This window comes from Struthio camelus, chromosome 1 (assembly GCF_040807025.1).
Source record: "Struthio camelus isolate bStrCam1 chromosome 1, bStrCam1.hap1, whole genome shotgun sequence".
In the NCBI taxonomy this organism is placed as follows: Eukaryota; Metazoa; Chordata; class Aves; order Struthioniformes; family Struthionidae; genus Struthio; species Struthio camelus.
Genome location: NC_090942.1, coordinates 5,122,020 through 5,139,992, shown reverse-complemented (window position 1 = coordinate 5,139,992; position 17,973 = coordinate 5,122,020). Strand labels below are relative to the sequence as shown.

The following is a 17,973-nucleotide window of genomic DNA, read 5'->3' as shown; positions in this document are numbered from 1 at the left end:
CTTGTTTGTTGCATAAACATGGTCATTGCACCCCGGGATAGCTGATGGGCAGTCAGGTCTCTTGTGGTGAGAAAATCACCAAATAAAAAGTACAAGAGCACAGGCAGCCTCTGCAGCAGGACAGAGCTTGTTCTCCCGCTGCCATGAAAGCTGAGTTGTTTCTGGTCTGGAAGGGCTGGCCACCAAAGTCACATTATCTCCTGAGAACGTAGTGAAAGCCAATCAAACTAGGTAAGCATACATCTTAAAAGTGAGCTATATTCTGATTGCTATTCTCACCCTCAACGCGTCATTGCAACTTTTGCCTTCTTTGGCTGTGACTGTTTGCTTTTTCTTTCATTATACATTTTTTCCCCCCTTTTGCACAGATGAGGGCTCGAGCATTGAGGACACAGACTTCAACTGGGATGAATTCCTGGAGGAAACTGGGGCCAGCGCTGCTCCTCACACCTCGTTCAAACACGTACGTGCTTTGTTGGTGCCTGTGAGCTCTGCGCGTGTTCTTTCTTTTTGTTTTCGGTGGGGTCCCTGGCACAAACCACAGTGAGGACTGAGCGTTTCGGGGAGGTGTGGAGAAGTCGATCCTCTGTGCTTCTCTGGTGGCTTCGTCCCAAAACCTGCTAACATCACTTTCCGGCATCTTACCAAAATCCTACCTCTTACCTTTCCACATGCAATACTTTTTGGTGGGAAAATCTAGGCTGTTGTCGCAGTGTTCACCTGCTACCTGTGCCGAGGACAGCTGTGAGCTGCCTAGATTGAACGCTTGGTTGTCCCAGCTGTGCAGCGCTGTGTGTGTGCGACACAACGTGCTGGGAATGAGGCTGAGCTCTGCTTGGTGGCCATGCTACTGCCAGCCCTCTGGCTGGTCTTCCGTGAACTTGAGGTGTCTGCAGCAGCCACAATCGCAATTGGAAGCTCTATGTCTGTCCCACCTCTGCTTCCGTTTCAAAGTTTCCATTTCTGAGGGTTTATATTGCACTCCCCTTGCTTATGCTGAACTCCCTGTGTTCTCTTCTCCTGTTTCTCCTCCTCTCTTTTTATGTATTGCTATCCATCCCAAACCAGAGATCTGTCTCAAAGAGCGCCCTGTTCCTCTAGAGCTGCCCTCTTGATGCATGACTTACTCCCTAGCAGGGTCACTGTGCGCTAGGGTCCAGCATTGCCCTTAGGGAAACTCCCTCAGCCTGCTGCTCAGAGATGCTCTCAGGAACGTGGGAACCAAGTTCTTGGGCAGACGATACCTTTCCTGGGTGAACACAGCTCTCACAGACCATAAGGAGTCCTGGAAATGCCGTGGTAGTTACAGCACTGCCTATGACTCTGATCCATGTTAGCACAAGAATATCGAAATTCCCTGAAATCCTCACTGACTAAGAAGATCAGAGGCATCCTTTGAAGAAGGGAATCTGTCTCCAAGCAGAGCCCATCACAGTCAAGGATGTTGTTGTTCCGGACCAGCCAGCTGCTCCATCCACAACCAGTTATTTAAGCTCTTCTAGTCAGTCCCACCTGCCTGCTGTCCGTACCTTGGTGTCTCCCCCTTCAGCCTTCACATGAAGACATGAGACAGGATTGAGACTGACATGTGAGCTCTTCTTCATCACAGACAAGGGTGTGTATCTGTGGCCACATCAGTACGGTGGTGTTTTTACTACTTGCAGGAGGAGAAAGGAGGACGATTACAAATGAACACTTATTTTGGATAGTTTTTGAGGATTCTTAGAATAACAAGACCTTATCTTTTGCCTAAGTAAACAAGTATATGTCACAGACCTTCCTCAGGCCAGTTATTGGTGCTGATGGAAGTACCTGTACGAGTAAAGGCATGTGGAGTCTTGTAACCTGCCCATAATAAATGGGTTTGGCCTGACAATACTGGGGTGGTTGTAAGCTGGAGAAGGATGAGTGAGGAAGGAATATCGACATACCAGAGGAGCTCAGTTTTGTCTCTGCAATTTGATATTCCCGGTCTGAGAAGTCATCAGGTGGCCGAGCAGGCCATACAATATTTAACCTTGTGAGCAAATGGGGCATTTTAACCTGCTGTTTAAATGAGACCTTAATCAGGAACATGCTTAAGACCAGATTTTATAGCCTCTCTGGTTTCAATGGAAGATAAGGTTCTATGGAAACCTCTGAGAACCTGTCCCTAAGCATCTCATAGGAGGCTGCAGGCAATGTTTTGGATGGACTTCTGAAGATAAGGCTGGCACCTGAACCACTGGACCGGCTCCCGCCTCTTCTTTATCAACAGTAGCTAGAGATGTCCTCCTATCAGCTCTTGGGAGATAAGTTACGGATGTGCATTCGGCAAGCCTTAGTGTTCAACAGCAGTTCCTACAGCATCCTGGGAGAAATGCACTGGCATCTCCAGTGTCCTTGGACAAGTTATTTGTGACCTGTCACTGCTAAGGTGACATCTCCATCCGATGGCGAGACAGTGGCCTGAATTCATGAGTGTGAATTAGTTGTGGCCTGAGCTGCCTGGTGAGCATTTAGTGGAAATGCTCTCGGTTTTCCTGGCGCAGCATTCAGCCTTTGATGCTCAGCACCTGCCCTGCGTATGTCCTGTGATTTGCTTCATGGAGCTGTGCAGTAATAAAAGTAACCTCACTTGGGTCATGCTTGACCGTTCTCCCTTTCTTTAGTGAGACTTATGATGCTTAGGCATGTACCAGCCCTCTCTCAGATGTTGTACACCTAGGGTTACTGCTGCTGGTGGAGCAGGTGGGACCTTGCATCATGGGGATATGTACCCGTGAAGTGGCAATGGTCCTGCCTAGGCAGGTTGCCAAGGGGGTTGGATTAAGGATCACAGCCAACTCATGGCCTACCCCAAATCTGTTCTTTATGGGCAGTATTGTCTTTCTTGTCTAGGGAGGGCTCCCCCTGCGAAGAAGAAAAAGTAACATGATGCCTTTCTCATTTTGTAAGGTTGAAATCAGCCTTCAAAGCAGTTTCCAACCGGGGATGAAATTAGAAGTGGCCAACAAGAACAATCCAGACACATATTGGGTAGCTACAATCATTACAACATGTGGACAGCTCTTACTGCTTCGTTACTGTGGCTATGGAGATGACCGCAGGGCAGATTTCTGGTGTGACGTGATGACAGCAGATCTTCACCCCGTTGGCTGGTGTACACAGAATAACAAGGTCCTGATGCCTCCAGATGGTGAGTTCTGCGCATTTTGCGAGGGTCATGCTCTAGTATTGGTTCGATGATTAAACTCCAGACTTCCAGTCAATCTGGAATGGGTCAGTCTGCAGAGCCTCAGCTGGCGCTGGGTAATGCAACTCCACTGAAGTTGTTGTACAGCCAAGGTCAGGTGTCTGCAGGTCGGTGGATGATTCAATCTAGAAAAGGAGTTTTTGCCCAAGTTGCTAAGAACAGAAGTAGTTTCTGGAGGAAGCTGTCTTAACAAGGAAGTGTCAGATTGCACAAAATGTGATTTTCAGCCAGGGAAAAATATTGTCCTGTAGTTCCAGAATGGAAGGACCAAATTCTTGTTTATTCTAGTTCATTCTCGCTCAGATCAGTTTGGATGCAACCAAAAACAAAATTTGGCTGTGAACTCAAACTCTTGACAAGTTTTATTCTGAAAGTTAAAAACCTTCCATTGTCAGATTCTGGCAGATTTTAAATGCAATAGTAAATACACAGATTAAAGACAGCAAGATTTGGTCGACGTCGGTCAAGGCACGTCGTGATTGTCAGCTCTTAGATGCACAGAAGCTGAATGCAAAAGCTGTAGATTAGTGGCCCATATGGAACAGCTTCTTTAAAAAAATATGTTTTGGTTCCCAGTGTATAAGAAAAATGGCATCTAAAAATGGTTATTGCCACCCTACACCCAGTTTATTCTAGGTCTGGGAAGCAAGAGGTGAATATTTAGCCTCCAGTTTGTGCATGCCTCGTTTAAGAAAAGCCTCGTTTAAGGATCCTGCTGCTAACGTCATCCTTTTACTTTCTGTTACGCGTGGCCATTGAAAAAGTGTATGTGCTATTTGTGCGTAATGCATGATTTCTCCTGGTTTCACCTCAGTTTCTGCTGAAATGAGCTGTCGGGACAGGCTTTGCTTGAGTCAGGGCTGAAAGACTCATTTCTGCCTTGCATATGCCGAACTCTGAGCTAAACTGGTATCTCTGGGCTTGTTCTGATCTGACTGTGTCTTCTGAATAAATAGAGGATTGACTGCCTAAAAAGGAGGGGAAAATAAAAGTCTTTAAGACAGATATGGCTGAGAAATCTATTGGCTTAGCACTAATAAATCAAGCTAATGTGAGAGGAGTTAGATTTTTTTTTTCCTCTTTTATTGGTCTCTTAAACTACCTTTTATTACGTGAATTGTAATCAGTGTTGCCAGAAAGTGTACAATGCGGCAAACTAAAGCTCAAAATGCCAAGGTCAAAGGGTAAGAGATTTTATTGACTGTTGTAATAGAAAATAATGATTGTTTTATAACCGGAAGCAACTGCTTTTCATGGAAACGTTGGAATCTGCTCTTTGGCTTGTGGCCGCTTTCATGTGAACTGTCTTGCTTGAGCGACTGCAAACGTGCAGTGCATCATACATCCGTTCTCCTCGAGCCGGATGATGCAGCTGTATGCCAGGGTGGACCCTAAATTTGGGCACCTGTCTTGTTTTTTTTTTTTTTTTCCCCTCCTATTCTCAATGAATAAACTTTATTGAATAAGTCTTATTAGAGTTTTCAGAAAGAGCGAATTAGCTTAAATGTCCAAGTTGCAATTTCAGAAAAGATTTAAGGATATAAGAGCTTAAGTTATATTTGGGAATAAGGCGTCTAAAAATGCCCAGGAGGATCTGAGCCTTCAGGACTTCTCTCTCACTTGTGAAAAGATAGAGGTCTCACATGTGTTCCTGAATCGCAGTGGCACCACTGGACATTTGCTCATTGGGTTCAGCCCTGGTGTCCAAGGTGGGCTTTCAAAAGAGTGTCGCTCCCATTCAGGCACCTGAACGAAAAGGCTGGGTTTTCAGAAGTGCCCCTTATCTGCTGTAAGGAGAACTGGACTCTTACCAGGTTTTGAAAGTCGCTAGACTGGTTGTACTCAGATACCTGAGGCTACTCCTGTGGTTAATTGTTTTGTTGATCAATGTGTTTGTCTCCTCTTGAGGCAAACTTCCTTGCAGTCCAGAGTTTTATCTGGTGAAGACTGCAGGATGAGACCGTGTGTTGCTGCAGGAGGAAGGGCTGTTTTACATGAGCTCCGCTGAAGGATCTTGCCTTTAGCATTACACGCTATTTTGCTGCCAAGTCTTTGGAAAGCCGGCTCCAAGTTAACATGGATTTCTAAGGGCCTCATTCTGCACAGCTCGATGGCAGTGAGGATATCTGCTGGCTAACGAATGCAAGAGCAGACCGCTACATGCAAACAGCATGGCCAGGGCCTGTTAGCTGTCATTAAGATTTGATTTTAATCAGGAGTTGAAGGCTCTGGTTAATAAGCAGATCTGCACAGAGAAACTTCTGTAACTGGCAGGATTCCAGCAGTGGGACAACGCTTTGTTTCTGCTTGCGAGTCAGATAGGACTGAACGGAGCTAGTCTTATAAATAGGATGCCAGACAACACTGCTGCAGAACGATAGGGCGATGAATTTCATTAGATGGGAGAGACATCAAAAAAAAAAAGGGCTTGTTCAGTTTAGCAAATCAATGGAGCTTGATTTAATGTTCAGCACGTAGAGAGCTTTCAAGGGGCAGCTGCCAAATAATTATTGTTTATGATCCGAGTATGAGGAAGTCATTTAATTTGCAGACTGTTACATTATTATTTATGGGGTGACGTTAGTATTGCATCATGGTGCCTGCAAGTATAATGTCAAGTCATGTTGTGTCCCTACCATGACATTATGGTGCAACAGAACCGAGGGCCAAATACTCCAGTTTGCAATAAAATGCGTTGGCTTATGAAAGGACGGTGTGAGCGCGTGTGTGCCTGCGTGCTTCACCCTCCACCCCCGCTTCCCTGTAGGAAATCAAACGAGTAAAATTGTAGTTACTGCAAGCTTTGCCATTAATTATATTTTTCTCATTACAAATCGGTGTGTAATTTGAATTGCAAACTCAACTATCCTGGCAGAATAGATCTGTTTACCATTCAAAGCAAAATGAAAATTATTTAAATTAGTTAATATAGAACTCATTTGAATGAATTGGATGTTTATTCATGAACTAGCTTGAGAAAAGTGTGAAGCTGTCCTTATGGTCTGTAGCTTTGGCACTGATCAGTTCTAAAGTCACATCCTGGGACAGAGGTTGCATTTTATTGCATCTTAACTGTGGGTATAGACCAGTGGGTAGCTACTACTACCTGATGTGGCTTAGTTTGAATGTTTTCTGCTTTCTGTTGAGGTCCTTCAGTTGCGATTCCGATGAGGAAGAGCAGTGTGATTCAAAAAGTTCTTCGACAGTGGCAGGGCTGTGGTGGTAACATAGGAATTGGTTTGTGCACTCTACGGGTGAGGTACAACATAGGCTTTCCATCAGTTAGTTAAAATCTCCCCGTTCTTTTGGCCTACGTGGGAACAGGCAGAGCCTTTATCGCCTCGTGTGTCTTACCCAAGCACCATCCTCCTCTCCTTTACAGAACCGAGGCGGTTGTTTTTCCACGGCCATCGTCCCCTGAGACGTGTTACCCACTGAGCAGTAAAAACTTTTGGCCAGCTCAGCTTTCCCTTACTAGCAATTCCTTTAGCTGTGAAAGGAAAAGAGGTCTCTTGCCTCCTTCAGCCAGTTATCTCCATGTGCTGTTTTCCTTTGTTGATGACAGTTGGGTGCGTGGAGACGTTCACCGTCGGAGAGAAGAGCAGCGTGGCGAACCTGACAAGCGTAGTAGCTAAATTATGCGTCGTGAAGCACGCAGGGAGCAGGGGCGTCTCTTGATTGACACGTGGGTGTTTTTGTACAGATTGCTGCTTTACAGCTGAGCCAACAGAGCAGAGTCTCTAGGAATTGGCGTTATCGTAACGCGTTCTGGGAGGCACTAAAGACGCTGAACGACGCTCTACGCTTGTGATTGCCGTGGCGGTTTTGCTTCAGTGGTGTTGGCAGATGGAAATTCGGCTAGGGCGTTGCCTTGTGCTAATCTGCCCAGTGATCTTGAGGTTACTTGTGTGAGTCTGGAGTTGGAGGAGCATGGAGATGTAAAGAAATATGGAGAGCCGGGTCCACATTTTGATGTTACAGGGAGCTGGTGCAGATGGTAAAACCTCAGAGCTCTGTCTCTCCTCAAATCTATGATCAGCATGATCCAGTCAGATATTGACTATGTACGGAAAGCAGCCTTTTCGTCATGGTCACCCCCGTATAAGGAGAATTAAAACTCACATCCCTGATCCTAGAACATAATGAGTCCCTTCTGCACGGTGCTGAGCTCCATCAAGAGCCCAATATGTCATTAAGACCTGTAGACATAAAGCATTTTGGCTGCTCAGGCTTTCCATGAGGGCAAACATCCTCATTTGCTCACGATTTAAAGTAGCTAAAAATTATTGCTGTCTTTCTACGTAGCTCACGACAGGTTAGTTTTGACCTTAGATCCAGGCCGAAGGAAGGGAAGTTCACTCTAATGCCAAGCACTGGACCTGATTCTGAGCAGTGCGTGAGTGAAAAATCAGCGTCGTGCTACAGCAAGCTGGGTGGCCTTAGAACGAAAATGATATTCCCGTTTAAGTTGACACCTCTCACTATGACCCAGCCTATCGGAGTCTGCTGTGGAGTAGCATGGAGGGCTAATTAAAGATTCCAGGTTTCAAACAAGAGTCTTGAACTGCCCCCCTCCTTTTTTTCCTTTTCCTTTTTCTTTTTTTGAGGCCGTACCCATGGAGATTACTGCTATCTGCATCTTTTACAAGGCCAAATTGTGCTCTTTGAGATCACCGCTGTAAGCAAGGGGAGAAGCGGATCTAGTTGGCCACGTCAAAACTTAGGGCATGAAGACTCCCCGGTTTCTGCGTAATGCAAAGATGGTCTGCAGCCTTGCACAGTCTATGCACAGAATATGAGATAGATGGATAGACAGATTAAAAAAAAAGAAGAGTTAATCCTGTGGTAGGAGGTACTGTTTGGCTTTCTGAAATGGAGCAACCAGATCACACCCACCGCTGGAGCTGCTCTTTTAGGAAATGTGATCATGGATGTTTTTTAACAAAAGCCAACTTTCCTGTTTCTCTTCTTCCTCCTGCCTCCTGGTAATGCCGTGCCCCAGGAAATAAAATTTTAACTGCTTGCAGCATCATGATTATAATGCGGGTAGAGGGGTCCAGATAGGCATCGTGCACTTCTACTTTTGCCTTTGAGGAGCTGGCTTACTTCCATCCACTTATCTGAGATGACTTTCTTTTTTACTAGTATAATTGAGAGCAGATTTGGCCCTGGTTTAGCTCTTTCACTGGAGGCTTACCTGAAATATTACTTCCTAAGAGCTTGAGGCTGGAGAAAATCAGTAGGCATTCACTGAGTTTGTACTGTTTTACATCAGCTAAGAACTGGACCCCTGAGCCAAGTAAAATGAAACTTGGAAATCTTCTTTGGCAGGTTGTACTGCCAAATGCAGGGGATATTGCTAAAGTATTAAATTGCTTTTTTTTTTTTTTTAAATCTCCTTTGCCTAATCCTTATCCTCTTTTTCCATCAAAACCAAGTTTAGACTACCCTAATGTAAATAGATTGTAGGATTTCTTTATTTTAAACACTGCAAATGACTCCTAGTACAGTATTTTATGTGTGCTTTTCAGGTCTACTTTAGCAGAGTATTAATTATGCAGGGGTGATGTTAGCATAAATAACTAGTCAGCAAATAAATGTCAAATATTCTATTAGCATAGTAGGCAGCTTTATGCATTGGCATAGAACATTTAGCAGATTATTCTTAACGAGCATATAAAAAATAGCATTTTTTTTCTTCCTAAGGTCTTCTAGTGGTAGTAGAGGGGAGGAGAAGAGAGGAAGGCAAAACAACACCAACGTTGGCTGAGGAGCGTGGGGTGTTTGGGTTGCAATTTGCCTGAGTGAGGGCTGTGTCGATTTGGCTCCGTTGGCTCTTAGGAGCCTGCAGCAGCTGGAAATTGCTGGGGTGTTTCTTGGCTTGGCTTCTCCCCCCATACCCCAAGCAGCGCCTCGCAGCGACATGAAAATATTTTCAGTTCAGCACCCCGGGAGTTTTTCTTCCCTTGCCTGGCATGACTCAGGTGGCTGAGTCTGGGACGTGAAAATTCAAGAGTTAGTTAGCCCATTTCTTGCACAGCATCAAGGTAACGTTGTCTTCATCAGGGAAACTGATCTCTTTGCTACTGCGCAGAACTGCAAGTCTTTCGCATGTGGCGCTGGCTTTGGGTACTTTCAAAAGACTTAATATTGCCAAAGGAGGCCCTTTGGCGATAAAATGCGTGTAGTGGGCCCCCACGTGTCTTTTGGGAATGTAAATGGTCATTGAGCTACTGTGCAAATGTGGCCCAGCATGGCTGGGGGACAGGCCTTGAAAAGCATTTAAGTGGTATATTTTATTAAATGCAGAGTTTTTTTCCACTGGGCTTAAAACAGAGCATTTTTGTTTTGAGTTTTTTGTATAGCTTTTCAGGTCTAGAGGCACAGAGAGCCTTGCAGGGATGGGATGCTGGCTGGTCTGTAAGGCAGACTTGAAAGTAAATGATATATCCTGGTGTTTTGGGTGTGAGACTCGGACAAAGAAATGCCGAGTGGGTGTGAGTGGGAAATGGGGAGGTGTCTGTCGCTCGAGTGGGAAATGGGAGGTTTCCGTTGCTTAAACCCTAGCTGGGACCGCGGTGAATGATGGAGGCTATCAAGGGGAAACTCTAACCCTCTACTTTGTTTTCGTCAATGTTTTCCATTTAACGAAAAAATCATTTTTTCCTCCCCCAAAAAGTTAGAACAGCCATTTCTGGGATTAAGCCCCAAAATATTGTCTGGAGTCACTGCAGCGCCTCATGGTACTCATACATGGTGCCGTTCCTTCCTTGTCCTTTTGCCTAGGCTAGACTTGCTTCCTGGGGGCTGCCAGGCGCTCCATGTGGGGACACCCTGAGATGTCTTCTCCTCGGTGCCCCGTGAGACGCCATTGCGCTTGGGCGACCCAGTCCCCGCCGACGAACCGGTGTGTGAAAAGCCATTAGATGGTTTGGGTTTTCAGCAGAGAAGTCCAAAGCTTGAACACGAAGTAGGCTCTGCTGATCAAAGGCAAGAAAAGAAGCCACTTTAATCAAAACCTAATTTTCCACCAAGAAGCAGTTTCAGCAGAAACGTTTCCAGCAAGCCTAGTTTCCAGGGACAACGACATCAGCTTATGCTATATTTGTATTTATTTATTCTCACAAACAAACGGAGGAAGGGAAACAGGGGCAGGCCTGCCGGGGTGGCCCGTGGTCCGACGAGGGAGGATGAACACCGTGGCCATCAGACCACGAAGGGCCGTGCGCTGCACCAAGCAGCTGTTCTGAGCTGCTTTTATATTGCTCAAGAATATATGGGGAAATTAAGTTTGGCTCACACCCCATTACATATCAGTGCAATTTAGTGACAGTTTCACTGATGCAATCTGCCCTGCATGGATCTGATGCAGCTCCTGGTTTTTTTTTTTTTTTTGTTCCTTCACTCGTACGGATTAAAAAATGCTTTGATCCCTCTTTCTGACAGCAGCCTATTCTCATTCCTGTATGAGCTATGTAGTCAGTAAAACTATATTGGGTCATTTTAATAGTAAAACTATATTAGGTAGTTTTACAGCTAATGTTGAGGAAAGTAGAACCCTGTTTGTGCTAGTCCGTTATTATGCCGGCTTGGAGCATGGGTTTGATCCCTAGGCTGGCTGACAGCCAGGAAGGGGGTTCAAGAAAAGGTTTCATTGAGGGAGTGAGTTTGATAACAAATGGCTCGCACATACCAAGACTAAAACTAGTGCCCTTGCAGATGACTTTTGGCTTGCTTGGATGGATGTCTGTCCTGGGACAGTTAAGGCGTCTTTGGGCCCTTCCCCAAGGGAAAGGAGACCTCTAGGCGTGCGCCTTCTAGCTGGTGGGACTCTTATTTCCCCGTATTGCTACCGGTGCATGGTGCCTTCCTGTATAAATGCATGACTTTGCCATTTTTATTAGTGCTCCGTTAACCAGGCACGTTTCCTTGCCATAAACTGTAGCAACGGCAAGCTGCTGTGTTGCGCTGTGACGCTGACGGTGTCGCAGCATCGCCTTTCTGAGCACTGTGCAGAGCCAAAGAGTGTTTCTGGTGGGAAGAAGAGCTGCCTTGGCTCTCCCTCTGCCAACGCCGGGGACTCTTCACCCTGTACTTTCCCTTTGCCCCGTGGCCAGTAGCAACGCCGTAAAACGGCAGCGTGGATTGCAGCGCTGTAATAGTCCGTATTGGGTGGTACAGGGAGAACTGAACTATTTTACTTGCAACTATCCTGTTATTAATTGCAACTATTACAGTTAAAGATGCAGCACCTTGCATACGAGTGATAGTGAAACCGAGGATCAGGCTTATCATGACGAAAACTCGAAGTCGAATCCTTTTCTAGACAGTCCAGAGGAGGGCAGAGGGGGAGAGAAAGGAAAAGCAGTGATTTTCCTGGACTATGACAAGTTATAAATATATCCTGAGTGAAACCAATAGTGTGCAGCTTTATGAAAGATTAGATGAATAAATATTTCATGCCCACATGGTGCTTCTTCAGTAACGCGTGCTGTCGGTAAAAAGCAATAAACAAAGAACCTCCTTCAGGGTTTGTTTGGGCTTTTAAATTAAACTAATTTAATCAACTTTTCCAGTCAAGCTTGATATTAGTTCATTTCTGTACACAGCGCTGTACTTGGATCTGTTTGTTTTCTCCTGATACCTATTCTCCTGTTTGGAAGGTGCTTGAATACCAAAGTGAGAATGATTCGATCTCTCCCACCGTATGGGGTGAGTCTGCATTATCGGTCTGATTTTTCTCATGGTCCTGCAGCTCAAGGAGGCAGCCATCCTTAATCGTGCTGGGCTGCAGCTCTACGTATTGGTTGTGCCCTTGGTGAGGCTTCCATTATCCAGCAGGGAGCTGGGTTGTCGTACGGATGTCGGATGTTGACGCGCCTTATGTTCCTCCCTGGGCTATCAACAGCCCTGGGGCTTGGGCACGCTAGCGTAATTGCTTCGTGGTTGGCTTTCACAAAAAGTGGTTGGGATGACATTAGGAAATCTCTTAACTCTGTGCTCTCTATCTTTGCAATACTTAGAAAATCCATGATTCTTCCAGAGCTGAGCTGGGCAAATGAAGAGCGAGTAAGATACAGTAAGGAGATAAAAGCAAGGTTGCTCAGAGGAGCAGAGCTAATTTTCGGAAGGCATCTGAGAGCGGAGCTTCTCAATGAGCTGAGGATCGGCTCAGATGTGGACAATCTCTTGCATCTTTGCAAGGGATGGTGATTTTTTTTCATTTTGTTTAACAGGTCCATGAAGTGGGACATTTCTCAGCTTCTTTTCCCATAGAAAGGAGTAAAAATGCATTTTTGCTGACATCCGCTGGTCTGGAACCATTTGTTTTTGTAGTCGACAACTTTGAGAACTGAAATTTATCCCTCTGGGCTGGATGAAGTAGGTCTCCATGGGCTCGAGCCATGTTATGGGCTGTGATGAAGAAGAGGGTTGGCATCGGTAACTGAGGAGGCTTTGATTGTCCAAATCCATGTAGTCCTGTATTTTTTTTTAACGTTGATTATTAGGTGCTTCTGGGAATCTGTGAGATTATGGCTGTATCGATCAAAGCCTGAGCCCTTTGCACAGCAAAAATGTTCAACTTTTGTTAAAAGTGATGGACAGGAAGCAAAACTACTCGCAGTAGTGCTGAGCTGCAGTAGTCGACTGATCTAGATCTAAGTGTCGGTAGGACTGAATTCTGCTGAGATTCCCAACCTCCAGCAAGAAAAGTGTATTTTGAACGGACCTTACCTCAGTTTTGGATACTCAGAGGGTCTGAGATGAGCAGTTGAGACCCTGAAGCTTCACCTTCTGCTGCTCACAATTCTGGTCACAGTGCGAGGGATAATACTGCAGCCATTAGTGTGACTAAACCACCTGACATTTAGAGCAGGTTGTGCTGGAGGAACAAAGATACGTAATGCAAAGAGTAATTGCAGTGCTGTGAATGAATGAGAAGCTGTATTTCCAGGGAAATATCTGGGGAAAAGGTTGGGAGCAGACATCAAGCTTTTCTGTGACGGGCGGCTTCCTGAATGTCCTCAGTCTTTAGCAGTAGATGGGATGGGGTGGATTTTCAGTGGGTGCTGAGTAACAGTTCTCTGAAAACCAAGTGCCTTTGAGACCACTTCAGCTAAAATCTCCCTTTGAAGAATGTGGCCAAAAATCTTTACTTCTGTTGTACAAATAGCAAGATCATCACCCCGAGACATTCCAATGCCTAAGGGAAGGGAGGGTGTCAGTTATTTGAAAGTTAAAGTCCTGATGAGGCTCCTAAATAAAAGTTTGGATGGGGAGATGGTGCGTTTTGGAAATATTGGCTCCATGGCTCTGTGTTGAGTCACCAGTTGACATCATCCAGCTATCTGCTGCAAACTGCATACATACAGGACAGAATGTAAAACAGTCCAGAATCTGTTCATTGTAAAATAGACTTTCAGCCCTGTTTGGAGATTCGGTGAGCTGTCGTCAAGGAGACTGCAACATCCTTAGTCAAGAAAAGCCCTGCGAGGTGTTTGCCTCACTCATGACTGTGTAGGTCTCCTGAATTATCCAACAGTGCATGTTGTGAGTTGTTCTTCCACTGTTGCACGCTTTCTGGGACATGCGCTCTGAAGCTGTGGAGCTAGAAAGCCCTGAAACCGTAGAAAAATGAGAAAACTGACCTGGAGAACCTAATAGTTAATACAGACCACTCTTCTTTGACACGGTCAGCTGAACTAATGTCCAGGTGAATCGTTTTTTGAAGTGTTCTTAAAAAATAATAATCGAGAGATTCTGAATGGCCATTCCTGGTAACTGCTTATATTCCCTTTCCGTAGTCATCTATAATTTTTCCCAGAGGAGTTTTAGAATGGAAATGCCATCTCAACTGCAAGATGCCTAGTCTTAACTAGGTAGTTAATGTGGTGATATAATAAGTAAAACATCGACAGACTCTTAAATATTAAATCACCATTAGAGACATCTGTGCAGACATAAAAAACCCTGTCATCCATATTCTAACCTAGGCAAAGTTTTGCGGCTTTATATCAGAGAAGGAGATGGCTTCTTGCACGTTGCTGTGGGAGCGGGGAAGGGTAATGAGCAAAAGAGACCTGATCCAAAGCACCCTGAACATGACCAACATTTCTGCAGTGGGCCATTTTGATCAGGTCGAAGGCTATTTTGTGCCTATTAGAGGTGAGCAGACTTTAGAGGCTATTCTGTCTTCCTCTTAGGCCAAGGACGGCTCAAGGTGTCTACTGGCACGTCTTCAGCAGACCATCTCTTCAGATGCCTGATGAGGGGCACCTCTGGGTTTGAGCGTGAGGAGCATGCAGATCGCAATTTCAGGAGGCTGCTAGTGGCAGATGCAAGCGACAGCATGATTCCGAGCCAGCTGTGACTTGCACTTGATTTTTCTCTCATTACACATGATAATGTGGGCTCGCAGTCACTGCAGAAGGGGCTTGCTTCCTGAAGCAGACCATATGCTCCAGGAGCCTGTGGAGGTAGCTGTTATGCAGGAAATTTAAGTAAGTGGCACGTCTATAAAGCATTTTTCTCATGACCATCAAAAGGCAATTCCTTTAGTATAGATTCCAAATTCTGGGTCAGTTCTGGTCTCTGTTGCATGGCATTGGAGAGGGTTTTGCTGGGAATTCCCGGGCAGTTTGGTTTTTTGTCCTTGCTTTCCCCTCTCCTCCCCAGTTCCCATCTCTGTTTGATTTTGGCCACAAACTATAAGTGAGTAAATCAGGTTAAGGATATGCTGAAATGCTTTTCGATGGACAGTTTATCTTGTGATATGAGGCAAAGGGTCTGCCTCCTGTGTTTGGAGTGAGAAATGCCTTGTCCCATACCAGCGCTGTTGGGAATGGATGAACAAACGAGGGGAAAGTCAGTGTTTTAGGTGTGCGGCATAAAAATGCAACCACTTCACAACCTGCTGGAGTTTGTATTGAAGATGTATCTAGAGAAAACGTTTACCAAAGTCAGGAAAGCATTGTGCTACCTGCTGTATATGCTTTAATTAAGAGACTTGGCCATGATGAGCATAGAGCCTACAGAGATGAGAAAGAAATTCTGAAATTCTCCCTTGCAGTCACCGAGGAGTCTCTGGCCAAGTGAGGGATCTAAGGTCTTGAGCATTTGGTTTGGGAGCTGCCTCTTCTGTAGCGCTGTGTTTTCCTTTGAACCACTCTGCTGTTGTCCGTGAACTTGTCAGCCTTGACATTAGCAAGTGATTCCGTTTGGAAACTGTCATTCCAGCAGAACATGTAGGAAACTTATGTAGAAGTAATTCAAGCCAGAAAAACTTGGAGGAAACCTTGTGTTCTGAAGATGAAGTCAAAACCTGAGAAACCAGCTGAGCGAACCGTAGCTCTGCATTAAGATTTAGGAGCCTTCAGTTCAGCGGGGAAAGGATTTGAGGTCATCAGAGCATACTTATCTCCAGTCAGTGTCTCCTGGAGTGAGGGAGAAGCTTAAGTTTTAGAAGTCAAAGGAAACCTGGAGCATTATGGAAGAGCTACTGACATTTCAAATCCTGCAACTTGAAGTTATTCTCATTTCAGATGATGTCTTGCATAGTGTTCCGTGTTGATCTCCAGTTCAAATCTAAAGTCTTCAAAGTTGTATTTTTATTTTTTTTGATCCAGGGATTTATAGTTCAAGCCCTTTTCTAGTTTCAAGTGAGGAAAACACATGTTTAGCAAGCACAAAATGTACCTGTATGGGGTATTTCTTTGATGGTGTTATGACGATGATTATGCATTTAGATCTTGTGCATAGGATGTTAAGCGCCTCATGGGGCCTGGCTGTGTTAAGACTGTACCATTAATTTCAGGAAGGATGCGTGATGAATGTTCATAAGGCCCTCTAGGTTCTGATTTGCGGCGCTTACATCATGCATCCAAGAGGCTCTAAAGTGATTAAATGGGATTTGATCATTAGAGGCGGGCAATACAACTCCAATTAATTACTGAATACACTGCAAAGTGCTAGATGAAATTTTATACAGATGTTTCTGGTTTCTTAGGGTATCAGAAGGCAAGGTCAAAGCAAATGAAGATCGTCAGCTATTTCCGTAATAATTTGGAAGCTCACTGTCAGGTCGTGGGGAGATTCAGATTTCCAGTTCTGCGCCAAGCTCTGGGCAAGATTTGGGGAGGACCATGGGCCAATCCTCAAATTAGACCTAATGCACTCTGGTTTGTCATTTGTGCCCCATAGCACTGTATTTCTGGCAGCACCTTAGCACCAGCCCTGTGCCTGAGCCCTGCCAGGGTTTTCCAAGTCGATATCCTTCTGTCCATCTTCCCCGAGGAAGCTCCATGCCACTGGGACTGGGAGTCCATCATGAAAACAGCTATGGCTTGCTTTTTCTTTCAAATCACTGCTTGTGTTTCCAAAGGATAGCTCAGTTTGAGGACTGCCAGCTGTGGCCAGCCAAGCAGGGAATTATTTCACCTGCCCATAGGCGTAACACTGAATAATCTTGGATAATGCAAGACTAGATGCTTCCATTTTAGATAGGTGAGGTAGGATGAGATGCACCCACGCTGGAAGCTTCTATCTAAAGGGAGAAAAACTCAAAGTCAAAAACGTGCTTTTGGCTAACCTCTGGGTGTGATGTGCATCTAATCAGCCTTATAGTCTGGTGCTTTAACCACTAACCAAAACTTGCATCCTTTTTTTTTTTTTTTTTTTATCCCCCTTGGGGCTTCCCACTAGAGCTAAGAAGTGATTGTCTTAATTATTCCTCTGTAGTCTTTTAAACGATTCAATGCCTATAATAAGCTGTAAGCATCACCTCTATTTACTCTCATTTACTTGTAGCAAATAGGAATTGGAGGGAAAAAAAAAAAAAGAAAAAGAAAACCAGAAAGTATTTCTTGGACATCAGGTCCCTCTATATATGTGTTTATATGCTGGTACCAGTGTTTGTGGGGATTTTTGCTGTAGATTCTTTGCATTGCCAGGGCAAAAAAGGTAATTGTGCAGTGAGCTGGTTGGTTCTTTCTGTAAGGACATTGTGCTACTGTAAATTTGTTGCACTTTACAGAGCTGTCTCCAAAGAATAGCCTTCAGCATACGGCTGTGGGCTTTAGAAGTGAGAAAAGGCACTTAGTACGTGAGATAATTGGACAGAGTTCGAAAGCGTGAAGTCAGAGCCTTGGGCACGATATTTATACTATAATGACATCCCCTTCCAGAGCATATCATAACTTTTAGAAACTGTTATGGCACAGAATCGATTTGGGGCTGGCCTGTTTGAGGTGGAAAGGGTAGGACATAAAAGAGCTGCTCGCCTCCCATTGCAAACACGAGTCAAGGGGATAGCTTGGCACATCTGGATCAGGATCAGGTAGCCTCCAGACCTACCTTTTCACACTAGCTCCAGTTTTCAGCAGCGTTGGAGAGAAGTGGTGCAATGCGGCCCTTTGTGAGAGACCCCTGTGCTACTTCATAGCAAAAAATTCATCACAATACTAATTCAAAGGTGCGAAGCAAGCGGACAGCTGTATTGCAGCTGATTCTGGAGGTAACTCAGCTGGGCATAGATCCAGGAATTACTGGGTTTGGCTTTGTAGGCCTAACTCCTTCCTCTTGCTGTGTTGCTGTTCTGGAATTAATACTGGGTAACGTATGAAGTGTTGTAGGCCCTATCAGAGTGACAATTGACAAGTGGCTCGTGTACATCCTCTCCAAAGCTTCAGGAACTTCTAAACTAGAATTTTGCAAGGAGCCTGTTCATAACTGTCTGCCTG

The 17,973-nt window shown here is 45.0% G+C and overlaps 1 protein-coding gene across 3 annotated transcripts in view; it reads left to right on the top strand.

Moving 5' to 3' along the window:
• The window catches only part of SFMBT2 (Scm like with four mbt domains 2), a 115,486-nt gene that overhangs the window by 23,111 nt on the left and 74,402 nt on the right, over positions 1-17,973 (top strand). For 2 of the 3 annotated variants that reach the window (XM_068958406.1, XM_068958486.1), the window contains exons 3-4: positions 369-463; positions 2,938-3,178. In XM_068958406.1, the coding sequence (XP_068814507.1) occupies positions 369-463; positions 2,938-3,178 (336 nt within the window). Of the gene's footprint in view, positions 1-368; positions 464-2,937; positions 3,179-17,973 lie in introns of those variants that run through there. The other variant, XM_068958569.1, reaches the window with a different exon arrangement.